The 25,204-nt window shown below is 40.8% G+C and overlaps 1 protein-coding gene across 6 annotated transcripts in view; it reads left to right on the top strand.

Moving 5' to 3' along the window:
- The window catches only part of DMD (dystrophin), a 1,890,745-nt gene that overhangs the window by 287,780 nt on the left and 1,577,761 nt on the right, over positions 1–25,204 (top strand). For all 6 annotated transcript variants that reach the window (XM_066356826.1, XM_066356825.1, XM_066356822.1 and 3 more), the window contains one exon: positions 24,272–24,395. In XM_066356826.1, the coding sequence (XP_066212923.1) occupies positions 24,272–24,395 (124 nt within the window). The remainder of the gene's footprint in view (positions 1–24,271; positions 24,396–25,204) is intronic.

Below are 25,204 nucleotides of genomic sequence, written 5' to 3'. Positions count from 1 at the left end.
GTGCCGTTCTCGTCAGTTTCTGAGAAGCGGGCCTTCCGGACTTCGGCCGGGAGCGCTGTGCAGCCGCTCACAGTAGTCCGTTATCAGCCACATCACTGAATCCCTCCAAGGACGCCCATTCGATACTCTTTACTATAATCCTTATCCTCCAGACTGCCCTTCCCCCAGTTTCATCTCTGAGAATTTTCTGCATGAAATTCTTAACTGATTTCTCTTCCTTTACTCTCACCTTTCTTATCCATACTCTTCATGGCCTCCCGAGGGCTGGTTGAAAAAATGCAATTTTAATTAGATCATTTCTCTGCCCATAACTCTTGAGATGCGCGGCCTGGGAACTTCTTTCTGATCTTCAGCTGTCTAACTCCGGCTTCAGTTCTTTCTCCCAGCCCGTTTGTTAGTTTCTTTAACTATGCCGCTGCTACTCAGAACAAGGTGCAAACTGTTGAATATTAAGGGACACGGAGATGAGGAGCCTGAGCCAGGGTAGGAGTCAGTGCACTGCTTCCTTTTTAAAGGAAGTTTTGCCATTACAAAGGAATCAGATGAAGCAGTCTGCCTGGTGACTTCGTTGATTAATACTCGGGTACTTTCATTGTCACAGGTGACTAACAGGCAGTTCATAGACGAACCACCACCTGCATATTCAGTGCACTGTCCCCGCTTGAGCTTTAATTTACTGCACTCTGATCTCCACGTGCTCTTCGCTGACTCAAGCGTTCGTTTCTTTGTCTCTGTTCTTTTCTCTACTTAAGAATCTGTTTTCATTCCTTTCCCTTTGCCTACTCCCACATTCTTTGACCCCCATCTAACTACCTTTTCTATCTGGGGACCTAGCCGCCCAGGCATTTCTCAGCCTCACTCATACTTCCATTAGAACCCTTGCAGAATTTTATTGTAATAATTTTGATTTTGCATATTTGTATCTCTAGTCAGCTCCCAATGGCAGGAACCATTTCTGTTCAATTCTAGACCTCCAGTGCTTAACTCAGAAGTTACCAAATAGCAGCATCTGGTAATAGTCTTAGAATATTAAATGAAGATTTTTCAACGTCTTGTCAGGAAAACGGAAGCCACTCTAGGTGTTTCAGAGAGGGGAGACATTGTATAAGGAATTGGTTAAAGCGGTGGGGGGAAAGCAGGGCGCGGCGCAGGGGATGGTGATGCATCACAGAGCACTAGCAGTGTCAGGAGGCTGCGACTGTCCCTGGAACTTGAGGAACTGTGCAGGGAGGGATAGTACCAGAGCCCCACATGCGGGGCCTGCTAACAGGGACTAACCCTGTCAGGACACCAGGCAGGCTCTTGGACCAGTGGAGGGAGGGGCCGTCCAGGGGAGACCAAAGCCACACTGGGGTGTAACTGATCTAGAAATGCCAGCCAAACTGGTGTGTGGCCTGACCTGTGGTTCGCTGTGGATAGGGCAATGACCTGGAATGCTGAGGTCACCAGTTTGAAACCCTGGGCTTGCCCGGTTAGGACACATTTGAGAAGCAACTACTATAAGTTGTTGCTCCCCACTCCCCCCACCCCAGCCTTTCTTTCTCTCTCCTCTCCAAAGTGAATAAATAAAATCTTTAAAAAAGAGTGGTGTAAGAAAGAGAACACCTTGGCTTGTCTCTTCCTTGTGCCCTCCAGTACACTGCTGGTGCTTTCAATTGCACAGACCCTAGTAAAAGGAAGCAATGGTGGGAGCCGTATGTCCCCCTGACACAGAGTGGAGAAGAGAAACACGGAGCATGCATTTGAGGGCACAGGGGTCTGTGACTGCACACATGGGTCCTGGCCTAGAATCTCCCACTCATTAGCTATGTGACTAAAGCAAGTCAGTTAATCTTACAGAATCGATTTCTTCATCGCTGAAATGGAATTTATATGACTTTCCTTGTTTCCCCTCGCACTATGGGAATTTATTATACATGTCTCTCTCTCTCTATTTATTTGTAATTTATTGTTCCATAGATAAACTATTGGGAGTTCCCCCTATTTTATTTTTTAAAACTTGTTGAGGTAAGGGGTTGCCAGCTTGACTGCAGGCTTATCCAGCTTGAGCACGGGATTGCTGGCTTGAGCGTGGGATTATAGACATGACCCCCTGGTCACTGGCTTGATCCCAAGGTCAGTGGCTTGAGCAAGAGGTCACTGCCTCAGCTGGAACACCCCCTCCTGGTCAAGGCACATATGAGAAGGCAATCAATGAATAAAGTGCTGCAACTACGAGGTGATGCTTCTCACCTGTCTCGCTTCCTGTCTTTCCCTGCCTGTCCCCCACCATCTCTCTCTCGCTAAAATAAACATTAGGATGACATTGGTTATTAAAATTATATACGTTGCAAGTGCACATTTCTATGATTCACCATCTGTGTATCTCTTTGTTAGTACACACGGGCCCAGGGAAAAGCCTGGAGACTGATAATCTCCGTACTTCCATAGGTGAAGGGCAGGGAGGAAAGGCAGGCCACTCCAGTCTGGTCATTAACAGTGTTTGTTAAGTTACATAGGAGGCGCGTTTGCGGCAACTGCAAGAGAAACTGGATGTCCTCTGTGCTGCTTGGCAGGTGTCACAGAATTGTACAGGGTAAAAAGGGAGGGAATAGTCACAGGTACTAGTACGTGAATGCTACAGATACAGGAAATTACTTTACAGGCTTGAACAGGCCGGGACCATGGCTTCTTCCAGGAACCGGCACATAGCAGCCGGCAGGGGAAGGGTGCTGATTTATATCGAAATGAACATCGATTGTGATCAGACAGTCTCTAAGGGGGGTTGTGGTAAAGTGACCTCCGTTCTGGCCTGGGTCCAGCTTGCTGGCCAGACAGCCGTCTCATCGTGGAACAGTCTCTCTGCCACATTCTTGGTGATGGTTTAGGTAAAAATATACATCCTTTCTCCAGGAGAAAGTTGAATTTCCAGTTTTTAATTTAGAACCTATTTTTTCCATTACCACCTTTGCAGTATAGGAGAAAAGATTCTTACTCTGACATCTTTTTTTTTTCTTTTTTCTTTTCTTAAGCTGGAAACGGGGAGAGACAGTCAGACAGACTCCCGCATGCGCCCGACCGGGATCCACCCGGCACGCCCACCAGGGGGCGACGCTCTGCCCACCAGGGGGCGATGCTCTGCCCCTCCGGGGGCGTCGCTCTGCTGCGACTAGAGCCACTCTAGCGCCTAGGGCAGAGGCCGAGGAGCCATCCCCAGCGCCCGAGCCATCTTTGCTCCAGTGGAGCCTTGGCTGCGGGAGGGGAAGAGAGAGACAGAGAGGAAGGAGAGGGGGTGGGGTGGAGAAGCAAATGGGCGCTTCTCCTATGTGCCCTGGCCGGGAATCGAACCCGGGTCCCCCGCACGCCAGGCCGACGCTCTACCGCTGAGCCAACCGGCCAGGGCTTACTCTGACATCTTGTGAGGTAGTCTTCTTCTGATATCTTCCCTCTGGATAGCTAGGCCTCCAAGACCCTTCTGGAAAAAGCTCAAGTGGTAATTCTGAATTTTCCAGGAAATCCTGTGTTGTAATCTTAGTCCTTCAACTTCTTGGTTTGTGATCCCTGGGAATCAAACAGACCACTCTGAGTCTGTCTTTCTCCAAGAAAATGGGAATAATAATTCATAATTCTGTTGTTTTCAGAATTAGATGAAGACAATATCTGCTATAACACCAAAAAGTGGTGCTTAATAATTGTATATATTTTCTTTTTAATTACGTACAAGCCACCCAGTACAATGGGAGAACAATGTTTTGCTTATGGTAGAGTGATTAAGTATTTGTTGTTGGAACTACCTAGTTGTTAAAATGCCTTGGAAATAAAAACGTCTGAAGAATAAAAAATTAAAAAAAAAGAAAGCATGGCCCTGGCCGGTTGGCTCAGTGGTAGAGCGTCGGCCTGGCGTGCAGCAGTCCCAGGTTCGATTCCCGGCCAGGGCACACAGGAGTAGCGCCCATCTGCTTCTCCACCCCTCCCCCTCTCCTTCCTCTCTGTCTCTCTCTTCCCCTCCCGAAGCCGAGGCTCCACTGGAGCAAAGATGGCCCTGGCGCTGGGGATGGCTCCTCGGCCTCTGCCCCAGGCGCTAGAGTGGCTCTGGTCGCAACAGAGCGACGCCCCGGAGGGGCAGAGCATCGCCCCCTGGTGGGCAGAGCGTCGCCCCTGGTGGGCGTGCCGGGTGGATCCCGGTCGGGCGCAAGCAGGAGTCTGTCTGACTGTCTCTCCCTGTTTTCGGCTTCAGAAAAATACAGGAAAAAAAAAAAAAAAAGAAAGAAAGCAAAGAAAACTGTACCTTCAACAATGCCCATGATGCCACCACACACAAATGAAATGACGGCGATGCCTGGCTCCTATGGACTGAATTATGCCCCTCCCCACCATCCATATCTGAAGCCCGAACCCCAATCGATGACATTTGGTAATGGAGCCTTGGGGAGGTAATAAGGTTTAGATGAGGTCATGAGTGTGAGGCCCTCATCAGGAGATTAGTGTCCTTAGAAAAAAGTGCCATCAGCGAGCTTGCTCTCTGTCTCCCTGCTGTGTGATGACACATTGACAAGATGACAGGGTGACAAGCCAGGAAAAGAGCTCTCATCAGAGCCTGACCATGCTGGAACCTTGATGATCTTCTGGCTTCCTGAGTTCTGAGAAAAGAAACTTTTGTTGTTGAAGCCACTAAGTCTGTATCTGTTATGTCGGCCTGAGCTGACAGAGTCAAGCTTTGTAGACCGGTGGGTTTTGCTTTGTGTTTTAGCGAGTTTGTAGAAACGCTCACAAAGGGAAGTAGATGGGTTGAAACAATTCATGATGTTGGGTGGTGGCAGTGGGGCAGTAAGTACATGTCAGATTTAAATGGCTTTCCACACTGCACCAGCTAGCTTCTGAACCTTGACTGGAAGTTATTTAAACTTTAAAGACCCACAACCTAAAAGCATGTTGAAGTCCTTTAAATTCATTGAACTTTCATGCTGAGAGTATTTAAGGTTTAAATTGCCTCCTACAGGGTCCAAGGCACCCTCCAACATGTGGAGGTGTTCTTTGAACACTCCTGCCATCAGTATGAGGCCACAGTATTTCAAGAATGGAGTGCCAGCAACATTCATTTTCTGGCTAATTTTCATAATCATTCAACTGATTTCTCCTGGCTCGCTAATGATTCATAAAGAACTGCAGTTGCTGTAACTGTGGACTGTGCTCAGGTCTTCCCTCAGGAAGCTTGCACTCTGATATAAATTATATTACGAAGAAGTACTTAAAAAATGTTAGAAATGTCATAGGAAGAAAAGCTTATTTTCTTCTTGAGAGTTGAGCCCAGAAAGCTCTGGAAAAATGAGCATCTGAATGGACAGTTCAAGGACAGGGCATGTTGGACCCAAGGTAAAGAGTAAGGACAGTTCAGAAACAGAGGACAACCTGTACGCCAGCGGCATTTACAAAGGGTTGTGAGTGTCTGTTTTCCAAGAGCGGAAGTCTGGGAAATAGGAGGGAGGTGGGGGGTGGTGAGGGAGGAGTTTGAAAAGGTGAGCTGGTTCATACTAAAATAAAATGGTGCTCGATTCCAGACTGAGGACTTTAGACTGGGCGTGGGGAGCCCTCAATTCATGTTTTTGAGAGAGAGAGGAGGGCAGTATGACTGCTGAGTCTCCTGGAGGTGCTCTTTTGTCCTCATCTGAGTGTTGGCTGAGATCAGTCATTTCAACCTGACTCTGCAGCAACTTTTTCTCTCAAGAACCAGATAGTCAAACTTTTAGGTTTTGTACCCCATATAGTTGCTTTTGCAGCTACTCTCTCTACTCTGAGTACAAAATAGTACTAAAATATATATAAATGAATGAATGTGGCTGTATTCAAGAAAACTTTATTTAGAAAAACAGATGGCGGGCCAGACTTTTTCTATGGACCGTGGATGATTTTTGCAACAAAGGGTGCCGTAGATGAGATTATTTTGCTGTTGATGATTTCTATTGATTTGTCTTTTTGTCTATGTTATATATTTCTTTGCTGTTTTTATTCCTGTGATTATAATAATGGCTTTTATTTACCAGTCTTTAGCAAAAGTCTAAACCACAAACACATCTATCCTCAAAAGATAAAGTGAGAGGTGACGTAGGGGTGGACTACACCAAAGAAAGTCATGAAAGGCAATGATCACAGTAGTTGGAACGTAAATGGCTTCTACCATGTGTCAGACAGTCTTCTAAATATTTTATCCATATTAACATACTTAAGTATTGAAATGGCATTATAAAGCATTTTTTTATTATTTCCCCTTCATATGGGAAGGTGCAACACAGAAAGGTTAGGTGACTTCCCATGGTTACCAAGTTCACAGGAAGCAATGCAGTCAGGATTTGAACCCATACATTTGGACAAGAAGCTGCATTCTTGAACTCTTGACAAGCTATTTTTTTTCTGTGTGTGACAGAGACAGAGAGACAGAGATAGGGACAGACAGGGACAAACAGACAGGAAGGGAGAGAGATGAGAAGCATCGATTCTCTGTTGCAGCTCCTTAGTTGTTCATTGATTGCTTTCTCATATGTGCCTGAACCTGGGAGGCTACAGCAGACCGAGTGACCCCTTGCTCAAGCCAGCGACCTTGGGCTCAAGCTGGCGACTTGGGATTTCGAACCTGGGTCCTCTGCGTCCCAGTTTGACACACTATCTACTGTGCCACCGCCTGGTCAGACCTAACATGATATATACTGCTCACAAAAGTTAGGGGATCTTTTATCATATGAAGTGATAAAGTATCCCCTAATTTTTGTGAACAGTATATTTTAACGAGAAGTTAAAGTTGATTTCATCACCGTAGTTAGCTGAAATTTAAAGCTTTATTGATATATTTAAGTATGTGTTGAGGTCTGTCTGTGGAAACTGTATCTTAGATTATGGTTCTTCTACATTCTGAAGTCTCATAGACTCTAGGGTAGCATGGGAGCATTTGGCTATATTTAAATACAGAGATCTTTTTCTGTGAAAAAAAACCTCTTAGGCTTTTTTAATATAAATATATAAGTGGGAGTCTCATATAATTGAACTATTTTCAAGTGAAGACTTCTAGTGCTAACCATTATCTTAACCCCATTATATGTCATAAATACCAACCTTTATCATCTATGCTTAATTTCAGTTCTGAAGTTAGACCATGCATCAACAGATTAGAAATTTGAAGATTTTAGGAAATTAAGGAAGGTACTAAAGTAATAAATAAAGAAAAAAACCCCAACTATTTTATAATGCCATAAGTGTATCAATTATGCAAGTAAGCATCATAGTTTATATCAATGAAAATGTTGAGAATTGATGTTCTACTGTTAGAGACTTCCAATCAAATTGTAGTATAATCCACAATGCCACCAGACTCTACTGTATAGCAGCAACTGGGGAATTCATGTTGACTTTTCCTTATTTATTTATTTATTTATTTATTTATTTATTTTTTACTGAGACAGGGAGTGAGTCAGAGAGAGGGATAGATAGGGACAGACAGACAGGAATGGAGAGAGATGAGAAGCATCAATCATTAGTTTTCCATTGCACGTTGCAACACCTTAGTTGTTCATGGATTGCTTTCTCATATGTGCCTTGACCGTGGGCCTTCAGCAGACCAAGTAACCCCCTGCTGGAGCCAGTGACCTTGGTTGGGTTCAAGCTGGTGGGCTTTTGCTCAAACCAGATGAGCCTGCACTCAAGCTTGCGACCTCGGGGTCTCGAACCTGGGTCCTCTGCATCCCAGTCCGACGCTCTATCCACTGCGCCACCGCCTGGTCAGGCTTCCTTAATTTTTTTAAGTGGTTTCCTTTCATTTGGTAGAGAGGAAAGGAAGTGTCATGTAGTGAAAATTTTTGGATTGAGACAGACCTGGTTTTGAATCTTAACTCCATGCTTCAGTGTCGAAAACAAAGTGGGTTCATGACCTATCAATGAATAGGAAGATTATTAACCCTTTGAATAGTACAAACATTCATGTACGTCCTCATGCTTCCTGACCATCCCGAGTACGATCATAACAAAACTTTTCATTTTAAAAAAGTGTAAGGCAACATTTAAAAAAGAAAAATGTATGTTCTTCTTGCTTCCATAAATTGGTTATCAAAGAAACATGATTTTAAGTTAATAAAACTGTAACTGGAACTAATTTCATTTTTTGAAAAGAGCTCACACCCTGGGGTCAGTGAGCATGAAAAAAACTCACTTCTCAAAACATTAATAACCTGCATAGTTTTTGTGGGAGATAAATTGATTATTTTCTTTATCAAAGCATGTGACATGAACATGATGTGTAAAATGCTATTTTCTTTTGAATTTGATTGTAGAAGTAACATTTCAAAAACTTAATCTATTTGATACAGGGATATAATCATATGCAGATTTATAGAGCAGGAGTGTCTACATATAAAAATACAGTATAAGTAAAATTAACGAACTGGGGGAACCCTACTGGGTTACAAAGTCCAGAAAATACTAAAATATTATTTGGATTAAGCATGTCTCCCCGAATGGAAGACATTTTTCTCAAAGGAATCTTTGTATTATGACTTCATAATACTTTTGTGTATATGTTAAAGTGACTGAAGGCACTTTTAACTGTGCATCTGAGGGTGTCTTTCTAACATGTTCTTTTTATACCATTTTATCTATATCTTTGGACATTTCATGTTTCTCTGTAAGAGAATTCCCATGAAAAATCCATTTGTCACCACATTATCTTTATGTAGATAAGACAATAACAGAGAAGCCAAATTGAGGACCAGACAAGCTGTGAAAGGGAGTGTGCGCCCTCTAGTGACCCACATTTATATCTCACAAGCACATATCCAGCTTTTCTTTTGGGTTTCATTATTTTAAATAAACATCAGATTTGATTTTAAAATTAATGGCTCAAGGTTTTCAACATTGTATGATCATAGATTTGTTACCATGACAAGATTTCATCTATCACTTAAGAGAATATTTCTATTAATGTGTGTTAGGGTGATTTGCTTACACAGAACTGTATTTCAAAGGGACTTTAATTTACTGAACATGAAAAATAGGTTCTGAGCATCTGTGGCTTAGAAACACTGTGTTGCCAATCCTTTGGGTCATACTTTTTTTTTTTTATGTGCTTTCACATTCTTTGGCTTTATTACCTAGTGCCTCTAATAGAAGTGGCTCTGACATCTTAGAATTTGGGTATTACCTTAGTTTTTAAGGTATGTTTCCCTGAGAGTTATATTAACAGAAGATACGAAAATAACTTCTTTTTAACCATATCACATTTTAGAAATAAATATGTATATTACCAGTGTGTTTTTAAATGGTTAAGTTTTTTTTCCCCAAATTAAGGTAAAAAAGTTATTTTCAAGTTGATTTTGGCCCTTGCCAGTGGCTCAGTGGATAGAGCGTCGGCTCGGCATATGGGCATCCTAGGTTCAGTTCCCAGTCAGGGCACATCTGCTTCTCTCCTCTTTCCACTCCCCCTTCTCTCCCTCTTCCCCTCCTGCAGCCAGGGGCTCAGTTGGTTTGAGCTACGCCATGGGCGCTGAGGATAGCTCTTTTGTAGGGCATCAACCTCAAGCACTAAAAGTAGCTTGGTACTTGAGCATCGACCCTACATAGGGTTGCAGGGTGGATCCTGGTCAGGGCACATGCAGGAGTTTGCCTCACTTTCTACTCTCCTCTTGGCTAAAAAAGAGAAAAAAGTTTTTTTTTATCAGATGACTAAAGAGTTAAGTTTTACTTTTTGGAGAGAAGCAGTATTTCTGTAGGAGTTTTATTCTTTTTAGTACAATCTGTTATCGTAGAAGTACAAAGATTAATATCAATGCCAGATCATTTATAATTTAAAAATATTAAATCATCGTGTTTGTTTCTGAGGACATGTATTTTAAAAGGCAGTATTTTTCTATACCTTGTACATATTATTGGTTTGTTGTAATTGACAATGAAGAAGACACACCTTTTTTTTATAATTTTATTTTTTTAATGGGGCAACATCAATAAATCAGGTTACATATATTCAAAGATCAACAAGTCCAGGTTATCTTGTCTTTCAATTATGTTGCATACCTATCACCCAAAGTCAGATTGTCCTCTGTCACCTTCTATCTAGTTTTCTTTGTGCCCCTCCCCCTCCCCCTTTCCCTCTCCCTTTCCCCCCTCCCCCTCCCCCTTTCCCTCTCCCTTTCCCCCCTCCCCCCGTAACCACCACACTCTTATCAATGTCTCTTAGTTTCATTTTTATGTCCCACCTACGTATGGAATAATGCAGTTCCTGGTTTTTTTCTGATTTACTTATTTCACTTCGTATAATGTTATCAAGATCCCACCATTTTGCTGTAAATGATCTGATGTCATCATTTCTTATGGCTGAGTAGTATTCCATAGTGTATATGTGCCACATCTTCTTTATCCAGTTATCTATTGACGGGCTTTTTGGTTGTTTCCATGTCCTGGCCACTGTGAATAATGCTGCAATGAACATGGGGCTGCATGTGTCTTTACGTATCAATGTTTCTGAGTTTTTGGGGTATATACCCAGTAGAGGGATTGCTGGGTCATAAGGTAGTTCTATTTTCAGTTTTTTAAGAAACCACCATACTTTCTTCCATAATGGTTGTACTACTTTACATTCCCACCAACAGTGGATGAGGGTTCCTTTTTCTCCACAGCCTCTCCAACATTTGCTATTACCTGTCTTGTTAACAATAGCTAATCTAACAGGTGTGAGGTGGTATCTCATTGCAGTTTTGATTTGCATTTCTCTAATAACTAAAGAAGATGAGCATCTTTTCATATATCTGTTGGCCATTTGTACTTCCTCCTGGGAGAAGTGTCTGTTCATGTCCTCTTCCCATTTTTTTATTGGATTGTTTGTTTGTTTGTTGTTGAGTTTTATGAGTTCTTTGTATATTTTGGATATTAGGCCCTTATCTGAGCTGTTGTTTGAAAATATCATTTCCCATTTAGTTGGCTTTCTGTTTATTTTGTTATCAGTTTCTCTTGCTGAGCAAAAACTTCTTAGTCTGATGTAGTCCCATTCATTAATTTTTGCCTTCACTTCTCTTGCCATTGGAGTCAAATTCATAAAATGCTCTTTAAAACCCAGGTCCATGAGTTTAGTACCTATGTCTGAAGAAGACACACTTTTAAGAATGAATTTTATGTTTCGGATGTGAAGTCAGATTTTGAAGGACATAATAGTCATATTTCAGGACAAGGTAAGCTACATAGAAACTGATTTTTTAGTATATTTAAGGATGCATTTCAGTGCAATCTGGAGTCAAATTTAACTCTACTAAAGTATATTATTTTTTGAGTGATGCCCTTAAATTTACACATAGAAACCTAGAACTACAGTTAAGCTTGTAAATAAAATTATGCAAACATATGGAAAAAAGAGTATTTGATAGGACTGTAAATATAGCCAGTTGCTATTAACTGAGGACAATACGCTTTCTCACTTGTCACATATTTTTTTCAGGTATTGTGTAAACTGTTGAAAAGAGTTTGGAGGGTCTTTATTATAACTGGGACTTTTAATATCCTCAGCTCTTATTTGTTTTGATTGCTAAATGAACGGATTCATAGAATTGGGATATCAAAGCTACCTTCAGCTTTGTATGTCTGGTCAAAATCACTTTAATTAGTGAGGTAAATATACACATTTAAGAGTAATGTTTTAACGGTGTTTTTAGTTTCTATTTTAAGACTAGTTTGATGGTAACTTTAGTTTTTGCTATTTCAAGGACTATCAGAGATGTTATTTCACTTGCCTGAGGAAACAGCATAAAGATGTAATGGTTGATAAAAACCAAGGTTACTTGATTTTCAGTTCAGCAATTTGCCTTTGAACAGTATTAAATTTACATTTAAAGCACACACAGTCATATATGTCACATGCATGAAAAACTATAAGGCAATCATGTGGCCCTGTCTTCTCCCTCCCACCCAGGAAAACACACATACTATATGGATTTGGGACAGGTATTTATCTAAACGTTGACTTGTTTTCTGCTGCTTAAATAGGATTTTCCCCTTTAATAATATTATGTGACTATAAAAGTATATTAATCATCATGTAGTCAACACATCCCAGAGTCCTAAAAATACTTTATTTTTTTTTACCCTAATAGGGTTTATACTAAATTTTATAAGCTCTGACGTTTTATAAGTGCTCTCTGGTTCAAATTTAATTTGTATTCTATTTATTGAATTTTTAAAAGCAAGTAGCATGTACAAACATTAAGGTGGGAGGGATCATTGTCTCCAGAAGGAAGGTTGAAAGAGGAAGAGTAGGGAGAAGTGGGTCAAGAAAACTTTCACGAATTGATGTATTTTGAATTGAGACGTGAGAGATGAGTATGAGTTCATCAGATGGTCAGGGAGCGGGAGAGGACCCGTACACCAATATGGAATTCAAATGTCTTCTCAATTGCTAGAACTCTGAGGAACAAAGATGATTATTAAAAATATAATAAACACAGTTTTGTAATCTTACCTCACTGCCAAAATAATTTTTTACATATTTGGAATATCAATGAAAAAGAATTATAGTTTTGTTTTCCATTAACATAAAATGTGCATTTTACTAATTAAAATGTACACTAGAATTGGTTTGTTAAGTCACCTGGCCTAGGCCTAGAGCTTTCAGGATCCTGTGAGAATTAACGTGTTTCACAAGCATCGACACCGGAGTTTCAGGCCTCTAAAATGAAGCTCATAAGTTTTTATGAAATTCTATGTGAAATGATGTTTAAAAATGTAAAATGGACATTCATAACCCACCTCACTAATCAAATTAGTTAAGTCTGAGAGCTTGGAGGATTTCTACTTTCAACGTTTACACATTTGGGAATGATGAGTTCCAAATGGTATATTGAAAGTGACTGGATTAGATTTTATGTAAATGCGTCATCTTAGTTTAATACTTTATATAGCAGTCACCATACAGAAAACTAACAGAGCACAGTAAGTACCTATTAAGAGGCTCTTCTGACATAATTAACACAGTTATCATATAGGCAAGTTCCTTACAACGATATACTATCGAGAATTAAAAATGGACTTCTTAAATTGCAAATGTTCCTCTTTTAGGGGGGTTGTTTTTCAGTGCTTTGCTTTTAATTTACTTAGAATATTTATACGTACATATACACAGACAAATATATTTCCCAGTTTTGACAATGAGGGAGTATAATTGACCTAATTGCATCCCTCTTACGGGATATTCAACTGGGTCAAGTAGAATCCATTTCTACCATATGACCATAAGGGAAAATTTTGACTTTCTGAATATTTGGTATATATGCACCATACTTTTGATATTTTTAAAATTCCAGAAAGTCTGGAATTTTGATATTCTGGAAAATTCCAGAAGTTCTGGAATGGAAAGTCTCTTTGAAAAATAACGTTGGTTTAATAATAAACCCTTTTCAAATAAAAATAAAGACATGGTAGTTCTGTTCTATGGGACTTGACACATTTTGGTTTAGGGAGTTTTGTGATGCGTGTCTTTGTAAAGGAGAAAGTTGTCACTTCACTGCTAATCATAAAGAATAACAAAGATGAAATTTCAGGGCATCCTTGAAAAATATGGGACAAGATATTTATCAAAAATAATTGGCCCTGGCCGGTTGGCTCAGCGGTAGCGCGACGGCCTAGCGTGCGGAGGACCCGGGTTCGATTCCCGGCCAGGGCACACAGGAGAAGCGCCCATTTGCTTCTCCACCCCTCCGCCGCGCCTTCCTCTGTCTCTCTCTTCCCCTCCCGCAGCCAAGGCTCCATTGGAGCAAAAATGGCCCGGGCGCTGGGGATGGCTCTGTGGCCTCTGCCTCAGGCGCTAGAGTGGCTCTGGTCGCAACATGGCGACGCCCAGGATGGGCAGAGCATCGCCCCCTGGTGGGCAGAGCATCGCCCCATGGTGGGCGTGCTGGGTGGATCCCGGTCGGGCGCATGCGGGAGTCTGTCTGACTGTCTCTCCCTATTTCCAGCTTCTGAAAAATGCAAAAAAAAAAAAAAAAAAAAAAAAAAATTGAAGCCTGACCAGGCAGTGGTGCAGTGGATAGAGCGTCGGACTGGGATGCAGAGGACCCAGGTTCGAGACCCCGAGGTCGCTAGTTTGAGCGCGGGCTCATCTTTTTTGAGCAAAGCTCACCAGCTTGAGCCCAAGGTCACTGGCTCAAGCAAGGGGTTACTTGGTCTGCTGTCGCCCCACAGTCAAGGCACATATGAGAATGTAATCAACGAACAACTAAGATGTCGCAATAACAAACTAATGATTGATGCTTCTCATCTCTCTCTGTTCCTGCCTGTCAGTCCCTCTCTCTGACTCTGTCTCTTTAAAAAATAATAATAATTGAAGCCTGACCGGGCGGTGGTGCAGTGGATAGCGTCGGACTGGGATGCAGAGGACCCAGGTTCGAGACCCCGAGGTCGCTAGTTTGAGTGCGGGCTCATCTAGTTTGAGCAAGGCTCACCAATTTGGAGCCCAAGGTCGCTGGCTTGAGCAAGGGGTCACTGGCTCTGCTGTAGCTCCCTGGTCAAAGTACACATGAGAAAGCAATCAATGAACAACTAAGATGCTGCAACAAAGAATTGATGCTTCTCATCTCTCGCCCTTCCTGTCTGTCTGTCCGTATCTGTTTTTTTCTTTGTTTCTCTCTGACCCTGTCACACACACAAAAATTAATTTTGTGAGGAGAGAATAAGAAGTCTATATTCTTAGTAGATAAAGAGAATTTTTAAATTGGATGAAGTTAGATCGGATTTAAGAGATAGAGTCTGTGTTTAATAACACATGGAAGTACATTAAGTGCAGAGTGAAGTGTGCTCTGAGAGCCAGATGAGTAAGGAATATATTAGTGGGCTGATTCTGGGGGTGTAGAGGCCCTTATGAGAAACTTAGTCTGTATCAGTTCATTAACAATGGTTTTGTGAGAGTTTTAAAGTGAACAAAAGAAAGGATTAGTAGAATGAGTGATTTGATGAAGATAGAAAAATACACGCATAGAATCTAAGATTTAATATGATATTGAAAAATAATTCTTCAGTGTTTTTCTCAAGGGTTTTTTTTTTTTAATTTTTTTTTAAAACTTTTTGCTAGTTTTTTTTAATTTTTTATTTTATTTTATTTATTCATTTTTAGAGAGAGAGAGAAGGAGAGAGAGAGAGAGAGAGGGAGAGAGAGAGGAGGGGGGAGGAGCTGGAAGCATCAACTCCCATATGTGCCTTGACCAGGCAAGCCCAGGGTTTCGAACCGGCGACCTCAGCATTTCCAGGTCGACACTTTATCCATTGCGCCACCACAGGTCAGGCTCAAGGGTTTTTGAGAAGGTAACAGTTATACCTGTATGATATCTTCACTTGGTGATTAAGTACCCAGTCTCAGGTAGTACAAAGCATGATAGAATATATCACTGGTGGCCCTGGTCAGTGGCTCACTGGATAGAGCGTTGGCCTGGCCTATGAATGTCCTGGGTTTGATCCCAGGTCAGTGCATACAGGAGAAAAGACCGTCTGCTTCTCTCCCCTCCCCCCTTCACTCTCTTTCCCTCCAGCTGGCAGTGGCTCTATTGGTTTTAGGGGCCTCAGATGCTAAGAATAGCTCACTTGGTCTGAGCGCAAATGCCTCAGGCACTAAGGATACCTTGGTACTCAAGCATCAGCCCCAAATGGGGTTGCTGGGTGAATCTCTTTTGGGCTACATATGGGAGTCTGCCTCGCTATCGCCCCTCCTTTCACCTAAAATAATAAATAAATAAATAAATAAATAAATAAATAAATAAATAAAAATGTTACTGGAAAAATGCTCAAGAAAGAGACAGCACTTCATAAACATGTATGGGTTCAAATCACAAGAGTTTGTTCATTTGCCATACATCTCAGAAAAAAAGACCTAAAAAATACTCAATAGCTGATGAAATGAGAAAACTAGGGGGCAGACCACAAAGAATGCTAAGGCAATGGCTGTCACATTGATAAGGAATGAAATCAACGTGCAACTGTCACTTAAAAGCCAGGATTTTGTAGGGACCCGGAGAAGACCTTGTTCTTCGTTAAAAGCCGTGGAAATGCCACGGAGACGAAGCATTGCATGTGGGCCCCTGGCACTCAGGAAGAGTGCACAGGAGTCCTTTTGAAACCGCTTCTGCCTCCCCTTCACTGTGCTATCCTCAGTGCTGGCATGAAGAGATGGGGACGTCTATTGGCAGAATGTAGGAAGAAAAACAATGCCGGCAGCTGACTGCTAACTCCCAGCACTCTAATGGAGGGTGCCGAGTATTAGATGTTGGAGTGCAGGCTGACTGCGTATTCCATCAGGACCAAAAAAAATTAGTAAGGCAACCATAGCTCTGATCGAAGCAAGAAGCACACATAGAAGCAACAGGAAACACGTACAACAATATGATTAGGTGAGGAACGGCTGAAAGCTAAATCCTGTATGAATTGGCTTTAGGCTCTACCCTTTTCCAAAGGAATTGGGATGTCACAATTAGGAAAGACAACAGAAGAAAAGTTTGACAGGTAAGAATTGTACGAACTCATTGATATTTTGCTTCATTCCATTTCAGAAAGAAAGTATAACGTATTAACCCATGTGCCTATGAATAGATAATTTGTATCAGGTAAAAGTACTCTACTCACGGTGGCCCTAAAAATATGATAGTTGAAATCCCCCCCCCCTTTTTAAATCTACAAATCAAAAAATGAGTAAAATCACCCTCCAAAGCACTTTTATGTAAAAGGGAAGTTTAATCACCTTGTGCAATCTTTCCAAATTCAGAAAATCCAACAGACAGAATCACTTCATGAGGAAAGACCCCTTCGTGGGATTTCCCGTCCTGTTGCCTGACTTGATCTCAGTTATTTGAACTGCACGCCAACTGCTGCTCAGGCCTTTTGAAACTCTTCACAGACTGAACAGCAAACAGCTGGTTACCATGGTTTTGACTCCACAAAGCCTTCACTGTGTGCAGATAACCAATTTACTTGGCAGAGCCTCTAGCCTAGGAGCTGATTTAATTCGAATTCACTGAAGAAGTATTTTCTGATTAGGCAAAATAAAAGTCACAGTGTGAGCTGATCCCAGTTCCACGTCTGAAACATTCTATTTTGTCAAATGGATGCTTCACTAAACCAAATTCTGGGTAATGTGGACTGATGCCTGTTCACCTCTGTTATCTAGGAGGTTTAATACTCTGTCCGTCATAGAGTCAGCACTTGGTATATCCATTTTGTGGCAGAAATGAAGAAGATATGTAACTGTTTTAAAAGGAAACTTACAATTTCACATTTTTAAGAAAGATAGTTGTCAAAGTATTGGATGATTTTTTGAATGAAAATGATTTACTCTCGAACCGGATAAATAATCTTTGGGTTTTTTTTGTTTGTTTGTTTGTTTCCACAATGAATTGGAGATAGTAGTTGAAGGATAATTACAACATGTATGCAAACAAGATCAATGTACATCCAGGCCTGGGGGAAAACTTCCCCCACACAGGCCTGAGCAGGTCTCTCCCAGCTGCCAGGCCGGCCCCGCCCCTTCGGTCAGGTTCTAGCTTCATGGAACTCTCGGTGGAAGGGAGCAATCTTTCCTAGAGACAGTGAGACTCAGAAAGATGTGAGACCAGAGAGACAAAGTGTCAAGGGTGCATTTGACAGGGACTGAGGGCTATTCACATGTCACCTTTGCGACTAAGAGACTATATGGTGTGAAACTGGGTCATACTGATTGAAAGGAACAAGGGCAAATTGGACCAAAGTGGCTTAGACCAAGAAGACACTTTCCAAAATAGAAATCTGCTAATGGATAGATGGCTCGGAGTAAGGGAAGGATGCCGCTTCACTGGGGGAGATAGAACACTTACGTTTGGCTCTGGGCTCCCTAAGAAACTTGAAGTGAGATTTATTTCTAGGAGAATTGCTTGACTAAAGCACAAAGTGGAGTACAAGGTTAAAAGGTTTGTCAAAGCCAGATGACACAGGATCATGTCAAAGTTTTTGCCTTTATCCTAAGACAAATGGAAAGTTTTTTGAGTAGTTTTTAGAATGAGGGTAACATAGACAGTGCACAGAATAGATGGGAATGTTCCAGAAAGATCACCCAGAACCAGTTGAGAGGCTGTTGCAGTAGTTTGGATCGCATTTGATGGCAAGATGAATGAGGATACCGGCTGTGATGTCCATGAGAAGCAAATGGATTCAGAAGACATATCATATTTGATGGATTAACCTTTGCAATAGGTGAAATATGGGAAGGAAAGGAGAGGAAGGCATCAGAGATGGTAGACAGTGATGCAATTGACAGATCTGAGGAATACTGGGAGGATGCCAGTTAGGTCAGAAGATCAAACATTGAGCCCTGACATCTTACCTAAAGAGTTTTCAGCATGCAGTTGGAGACATCTGTTAGACAAGTGGATATGCATCTGTGGAGCTCAGAAGAAATGCTTAAATTACAGATATGTATATCAGGGTCATTGATATATAGACTATAATTGAGTGTCATAATCATGAGCATGGATAAGATTGCTATATTGAGAGAGAATGATGCAGTAGACAGAAGATGGTTGAGAATGAATCAACTGGACCTTGATGAACTCCAGTATGTATGAAAGGGAGGAGGAGAATGAACCTACAAAAAAATAATAATAATAATAATAAAAAATTAACAGCAATTATGGAAACAGAAGAAAAAACCGAGAAGAACCTGAACAGATGGTGGCACAATGGATAGAGCTTTGGACTGGGGTATAGAGGACACAGCTTCAAAACTCTGAGATCACTGGCTTCAGCACAGGCTTATCCAGCTTGAGTGCAGGCTCACCACTTTGATTGCGGGGTTGCTGACTTTAGTGTGGGATCATAGACATGATTCCAGGGTCACTGGCTTGAGCCCAGAAGTTGCTGGCTTAAAGCTCAAGGTGGCTGGCTTGAGCAAGGGGTCGCTCACTCTGCTGTAGCCCCCCAGTCAACGCACATATGAGAAAGCAGTCATTGAACAACCAAGGAGCCACAACGAAGAATCGATGCTTCTCATCTCTCTCCCTTCCTGTCTGTCTGTCCCTATCTGTCTCTCTCTCTGTCTCTCTGTCTCTGTCAAAAACAACAACAACAACAACAAAAAACCAACAGTAGATTGACATCATGAAATAAAAAGAAATGATTTTAAAACAAGGAGAGTATGGTCAACAGTGTTAAATGCTGCTAGATAGAAGACAATAAAACTGTCCATTGGAGTCATTGGCATGGTTCCTTTATAAAGCAGTGTTTTTGTTAGGAAAATATTGAGTGGATTAAAGACTGCCTACGAGGCGGAAAACTGACAGTAAACTGAACAAATCTTATTTTTTTGTTTAGTTCTATTTTGTTTATTTTATTTTTTAGATTCCATGTAGAAGCAAAATCATATGGTATTTGTCTTTGATCTGTTTCACTTAGCACAATACCCTCGAGGTCCATTCATGCTGTTGCAAATGGCAAAATTTCATTCTTTTCATGGCCGAGCAATATTCTGTTGTATATATGCACCACTTCTTTACCCACTTGCCTATCCATGGATACTTAGGTTGCTTCCATATCTTCGCTAGTTTAAATAATACTGCAACAAACATAGGGGTGAATATGTCTTTTCAAATTAATATTTTGAATTTCTTTGGATAAACACCCAGAAGTAGAATTGCTGGGTCATAAGGTAGTTCTAGCTTTAATTTTTGAGGAGAAGATGAAAAGAAATGCAGATCTGCATTCCCACCAACAGTGCATGAGGATTCCCTTTTCTCCACACCCTCGCCAGCACTTGTTGTTTGTTGATTTATTGATGACAGCCATTCTGACAGGTGTGAGGTGATATCACATTGTGGTTTTAATTTGCATTTCTCTGATGACTAGTGATGTTGAGCATCTTTTCATGTGTCTGTTGGCCATCTGTATGTCCACTTTGGAGAGGTTGCTATTCAGGTCCTCTACTCCTTTTTTTTAAGATTTTATTTATTTATTATAGAGAGGAGAGAGAGAGAGAGAGAGAGAGAGAGAGAGAGAGAGAGAGAGAGAGAGAGAGAAAGAAGGGGGAGGAGCAGGAAGCATCAACTCCCATATGTGCCTTGACCAGGCAAGCCCAGGGTTTTGAACCGGCGACCTCAGCATTTCCAGGTTGATGCTTTATCCACTGCGCCACCACAGGTCAGGCCCCTCTACACATTTTTTAATGAGGTTATTGGTGTTTTGTTTTTTGGTGTTCAGTTGTATAAGTTCCTTATATAGTTGGAATATTAACCCCTTACCAGATGTATCATTGGCACATATCTTCTCCCCTCAAGTAGATCGTCTTTTATTGTGTTGATGGTTTCTTTCAATGTGCAAAAACTCTTTAGTTTGATGTAGTCTCATTTGTTTATTTTGTTGACCTAGCCCTAGGAGACATATAAAAAAAAATTACAGTGATATCAAGTGTTTACTGCCAATGTTTTTTCCTAGGAGTTTTGTGGTTTCAGGTCTTCACTTAAGTCTGAAATCCATTTTGAGTTTACCTTTGCATATAGTGTAAGATACATAAACAAAGACAACTCTTACAAAAACATTTGTCTTTGTAGAAGATAAGAAAATGGGTGGAAGGGAATATGGGGAACAAGAGAAGGTTGATAAAGAAAAGGAGTCAGTAGCCTGATCAGATGGTGGTACAGTGGATAGAGCATTGAACAGGGATGCAGAGGACCCAGGTTCAAAATCCTGAGGTCACCGGCTTGAGTGCAGGCTCATCTGGTTTGAACAAGTTCAGCAGCTTGAGCCCAAGGTCACTGGGTTGAGCCCAGGGGTTGCTAGGTTGAGCAAGAGGTCACTCGGTCTGCTGTAGCCCCCCAGTCAAGGCACATATGAGAAAGCAATCAATGAACAACTAAGGTGCTGCAATGAAGAATTGATGCTTCCTATTTCTCTCCCTTCCTGTCTCTCTATCTCTGTCTTTCCCTCTCTCTGTCTCTCTCTGTCTCTGTCACACACACACAAAAAGGAGTCAGCAAAATATGTTTAAATTAAGATATGAAGAATTAAGTTGAGAGGGAGGGGTTTAATTTATAGGAGATACGTAACAAAAAATTGATATTAGATGCCTGATAAGAAGAGATTAAAGTATAAATTGCAGGTAGTGATTGACTTTAGGTTAAATAAAGGAAAATACCTCAAAAGTAAGAGAAGGCAATGAGAAGGACCCATGCAGGTTAGACTGGATGTTAGAATACACAAAACGGAAGAAATTCTAGTTTGCTAACTGCACTCTTCTCTGTAAAGTAGAAAACAACCTCATATGTTGATAGCTGGAGAGAGATGACAGGTCAGAGCTTTGAGAGTTTTTGAAAACATTTAAAGACTTTCTTTGTACAGAGCGCATGTTGAAAAAGCTCAATGTGTCAGCTCACTGGGTTCATTTGACGCTGTTGATCATTGCCTGGGTTTAGGTTCTCTCAGGAGTTGATTTGGAGACAAAGAATCAGGTGCAAGTTTTTTGGGGAAGTGATCCCAGGAAGCAAAGTGGGGAAGTGAGGTTAGGAATAGGAAGCAGCCAACGCAAGCTGATCCCCAAGCAGGCTATTGCTAGAGGCAGCTGTGGCGCACTTCTCCTGGGGACCTTCCGAAGCACGGTGGGCGCACATCGAAGGGCGAGGGAGCTGGGATATGTATCCACCGACTCCCAGCTCCCACTAGTGAAGAGTCTCTGCTGAGGTGTAAACACCCCAGAACTCCTGTCGCACCCTATGCGCTGCCAAGCGAATGGCCAGAGGCAGAGTGACAAGGATTTTTATATTATACCAAAGAAAAACAGAGATTCCTTTCTCAAGACTGTTTGATGGGAGAAAAAAAAATGTGCTCGATTTGGTAGACAGTTAAATAGCCATAGTCAGACTTCATTTAATGAGTTAACATAAATGAGATGGGAAGAGACATTATTACATGAGTGCAGCAGGACTCTACAGCCATACGTCCGTTGTCTTATTGAGCCTCGCTTTATTGCACTTCACAGATGTTGTGTTATTTTACAAATTGAAGGCAGGACCTTCCTCCAGCAAAATGATTATGATTCCTTTATTGTGATACCCGTTTTACTGTGGTGGTCTGGAACTGAACTCACAACATATCTGAAGTAGACCTGTATGTTAAAATCAACATTACGAGTGAAGAAATAGGAAACCCAATAATTAAACTTACAGGAAAGCAAGATGTACAAAAGATAGCAGTTGATACGTATGACAAAATAAAAATTCATAAATATTTGCAGTCCATATGCAAATGAAAGTGTTGACATTTAATGCCACGGGATCTGGGGTATGCCTTTATTCAGTAAATATTTATTAATATGAACCCGGCCTTTGTTGAGGGGAAGTTTATGATAATGAATAAGATGAATTAAGACCCTTCCCCCTGGTTCTAATGGTCTGAGGTCAATTAATTTCTCTCTGCCTCCATCTTCTTATATGAATAGAGAGATTGATAATACCTTACTTACCACAGGCTTCTGTAGGAATGCAAAAAGAGAATACTTTATTGGAAACGTTTCATGTTCTATGAAGCTCTGTATCAGTTTAATTTTAAACTAACAGCCTGCAACTAATATGAAACATTTTAACAGGTTTGTATTATCAAAAGCCCTGCAGTTTGAGTTCAGAGTTCGGAAAACCAGTTTATAACATTGTGATAGTGGAGAACTGGCTTGATGATAATTTATGTGAACAATTCTTAGAAGTTTTAACTCAATTTAACTGCAATGTATGTTGAAAGTCCAATATGGAAGTCAAAAACATTGATTTAAGTCACAGAATAGTACATCAGTGAAAATATTATAAACCGAGAAGATAATTGTACATTCTTCCCCAATTAAACTAAATACTACTGATATAATCCTTTTAGTAGTCATATTTTAAGGAAAGGAAGATACTGAGTAACTATGGATTATCTATTGATGTAACTAGGAATAGAGGAAGCCCAGTGGCTTATACCTTCTAGTTGATTTAAAGAAACGACCCTCAACTTGAGGGTTGTATCAGAAAGGGAGGTATATAGAATGGTAATTAAAGTACATTATCAGTGTCTAAATCTTGTATTGGTATTTTTGTTCTACTCTGCACATTTTCTGTGAAAATTGAATGTCATTAATTTTTCTGGAGACTTTTATTTGTTTGCCTGTTTTTTTTTTAAATAAATGATTGGATTAGATGATCTCTAAATTCACTTTTCACAGATTCTTTCCAGATGCTGGTAAAACTAGAAGCTCTTTCTTGAGAAACACACTCACACATTCACAACTGTGCCTGGAATTTCAAATGATTCATAGACACCCTCCAGCCTTGCGACCCTTCCCTGACTCCCCTACAATCTCTGCTTTAACTAGACCTGAGTCATTTGATGAGAGTCAATATTTATTCCTGTCAGCTCCGAAGAGCTCTGCAGTAAAAGACAGACTATCAGGGTAGATAATCAAATACCTATGGCAGCATGACAACCCACCCCCAAATTTAATGTCTTAAGTTATTTATCATATCTCACAATTGTGCAATGTGGGCAGGGCTCTTTGGGTGGTCCCGTAGCTCTAAAGGTGTCTGTTGTACCACTCATTTGGTTATATTTAGCTGGTACTTGGAATGGTTCATAGGTCAAAGAAGGCTTTATTAACATACCTGGTCCCTTTTACTCTTCCATATGGTCTCTCCACCTGGCTAGACTGAACTTCCTTAAAGGATTGTCGGAATTCTTACGTAACAGTTGCATTCCCCTGTTGTGTGCTCTCAAAGGACAAGATCCAAGGTGCAAGTGCTTGCAAAGCTCTTTCTTGTGTTACACTTACTAATATCCCATTTGCTGTAGTAAATCCCGTGGCCAAATCCAGAGTCAGTAAGGTTGGAGACTATACAAGAGCATGAACAGCAGAGGTATGGTTCAATGGGGGCCACTGAAGGGAATGCTTTGTTTGCTCTAAATGCTTTCCAAAAAGAAGGAGGTTTATTTTGGGAAATAATTTCTCTACCAGTGCGAACATTCAAGCAGAGGCTGAGTAATGGCTTATAGGGGATTCAGTCAAGGTGATGGCTACATTGAGATGAATAAAATGACTTCCGTGATCATATGACACTATGTCAAAGCTGACTGCATATTTTGAGTCTACCTGACTTGGGAAATATTAGTGCCATTAACAGTAACTTACTTGGGTATCAAGCAGGAGTCTCAGATAGTTGTAGAATGTTAAATGTGGATAGATTACCTTTTTTTTCATCTAGAAGAAAGATAATCAAGAAATAATGATCCTTATATTTTCCTGTCTTAGGTTGGATGTTGACATGACTGAACTTCATAGTTGGATTACTCGTTCAGAAGCTGTGTTGCAGAGTCCTGAATTTGCCATCTATCGGAAGGAGGGCAACTTCTCAGACCTTAAAGAAAAAGTCAATGTAGGTTATGCATTAATTTTCATGTATTTTTCCTAAGTTTTGTTGCTTTTAAATTCTATGCTTTGTACTCTCTGGTTCTATACTGCTCACAAAAATTAGGGGATATTTCAAAATGAATATGAAGTGATAGAATATCCCTTCGTTTTTGTGAGCAGTGTATTAGAGTTGAAAAGATTAAAGCAGGCCTGACCTGTGGTGGCGCAGTGGGATAAAGCGTCGACCTGGAACACTGAGGTTGCCGGTTCGAAACCTTGGGCTTGCCTGGTCAAGGCACATATGGGAGTTGATGCTTCCTGCTCCTCCCCCTTCTCTCTCTCTCTCTCTCTCTCTCTCCCCCCCCCCTCTAAAAATCAATAAATAAAATATATTTAAAAAAAAAAGATTAAAGCAATATATCATGCTTTTAAATATATCTTTAAAATGTATTTTGGTTATCAAACAGAACCAAGGTTTAGCCCTGGCTTTGCTGTGAATGACCAGGAATGCTTTTCATAAACCTTCTTTAAGTTTTATATTGTTTAGCTTTAAATTAACAATTTTAGGACATGAAATTTTTACTTATGTCCATTCATGTATTTTTCCATCACCTCAAGGCTGGGACTTGCAAAATAAAATAGAATAGATCCTTAGAAATAATATGCTTAGGATTTAGTTGTTATGATTTCACTGCCACCAAAAAGTTATTCTTTATAGTTATTAATACTTTTTATAAATTGTAACAGTTTAGTATTCTCTAGATATTTATGTATAACATTGCTATAACTAGAAGAAGTCCAGGATTTTTCAGTATATATTTATGATAAGGGGTG

Source organism: Saccopteryx leptura, chromosome X (genome assembly GCF_036850995.1).
Source record: "Saccopteryx leptura isolate mSacLep1 chromosome X, mSacLep1_pri_phased_curated, whole genome shotgun sequence".
NCBI lineage: Eukaryota > Metazoa > Chordata > Mammalia > Chiroptera > Emballonuridae > Saccopteryx > Saccopteryx leptura.
Note: the sequence above shows the minus strand (reverse complement) of the source record. Positions and strands in the feature narration are given on the sequence as shown.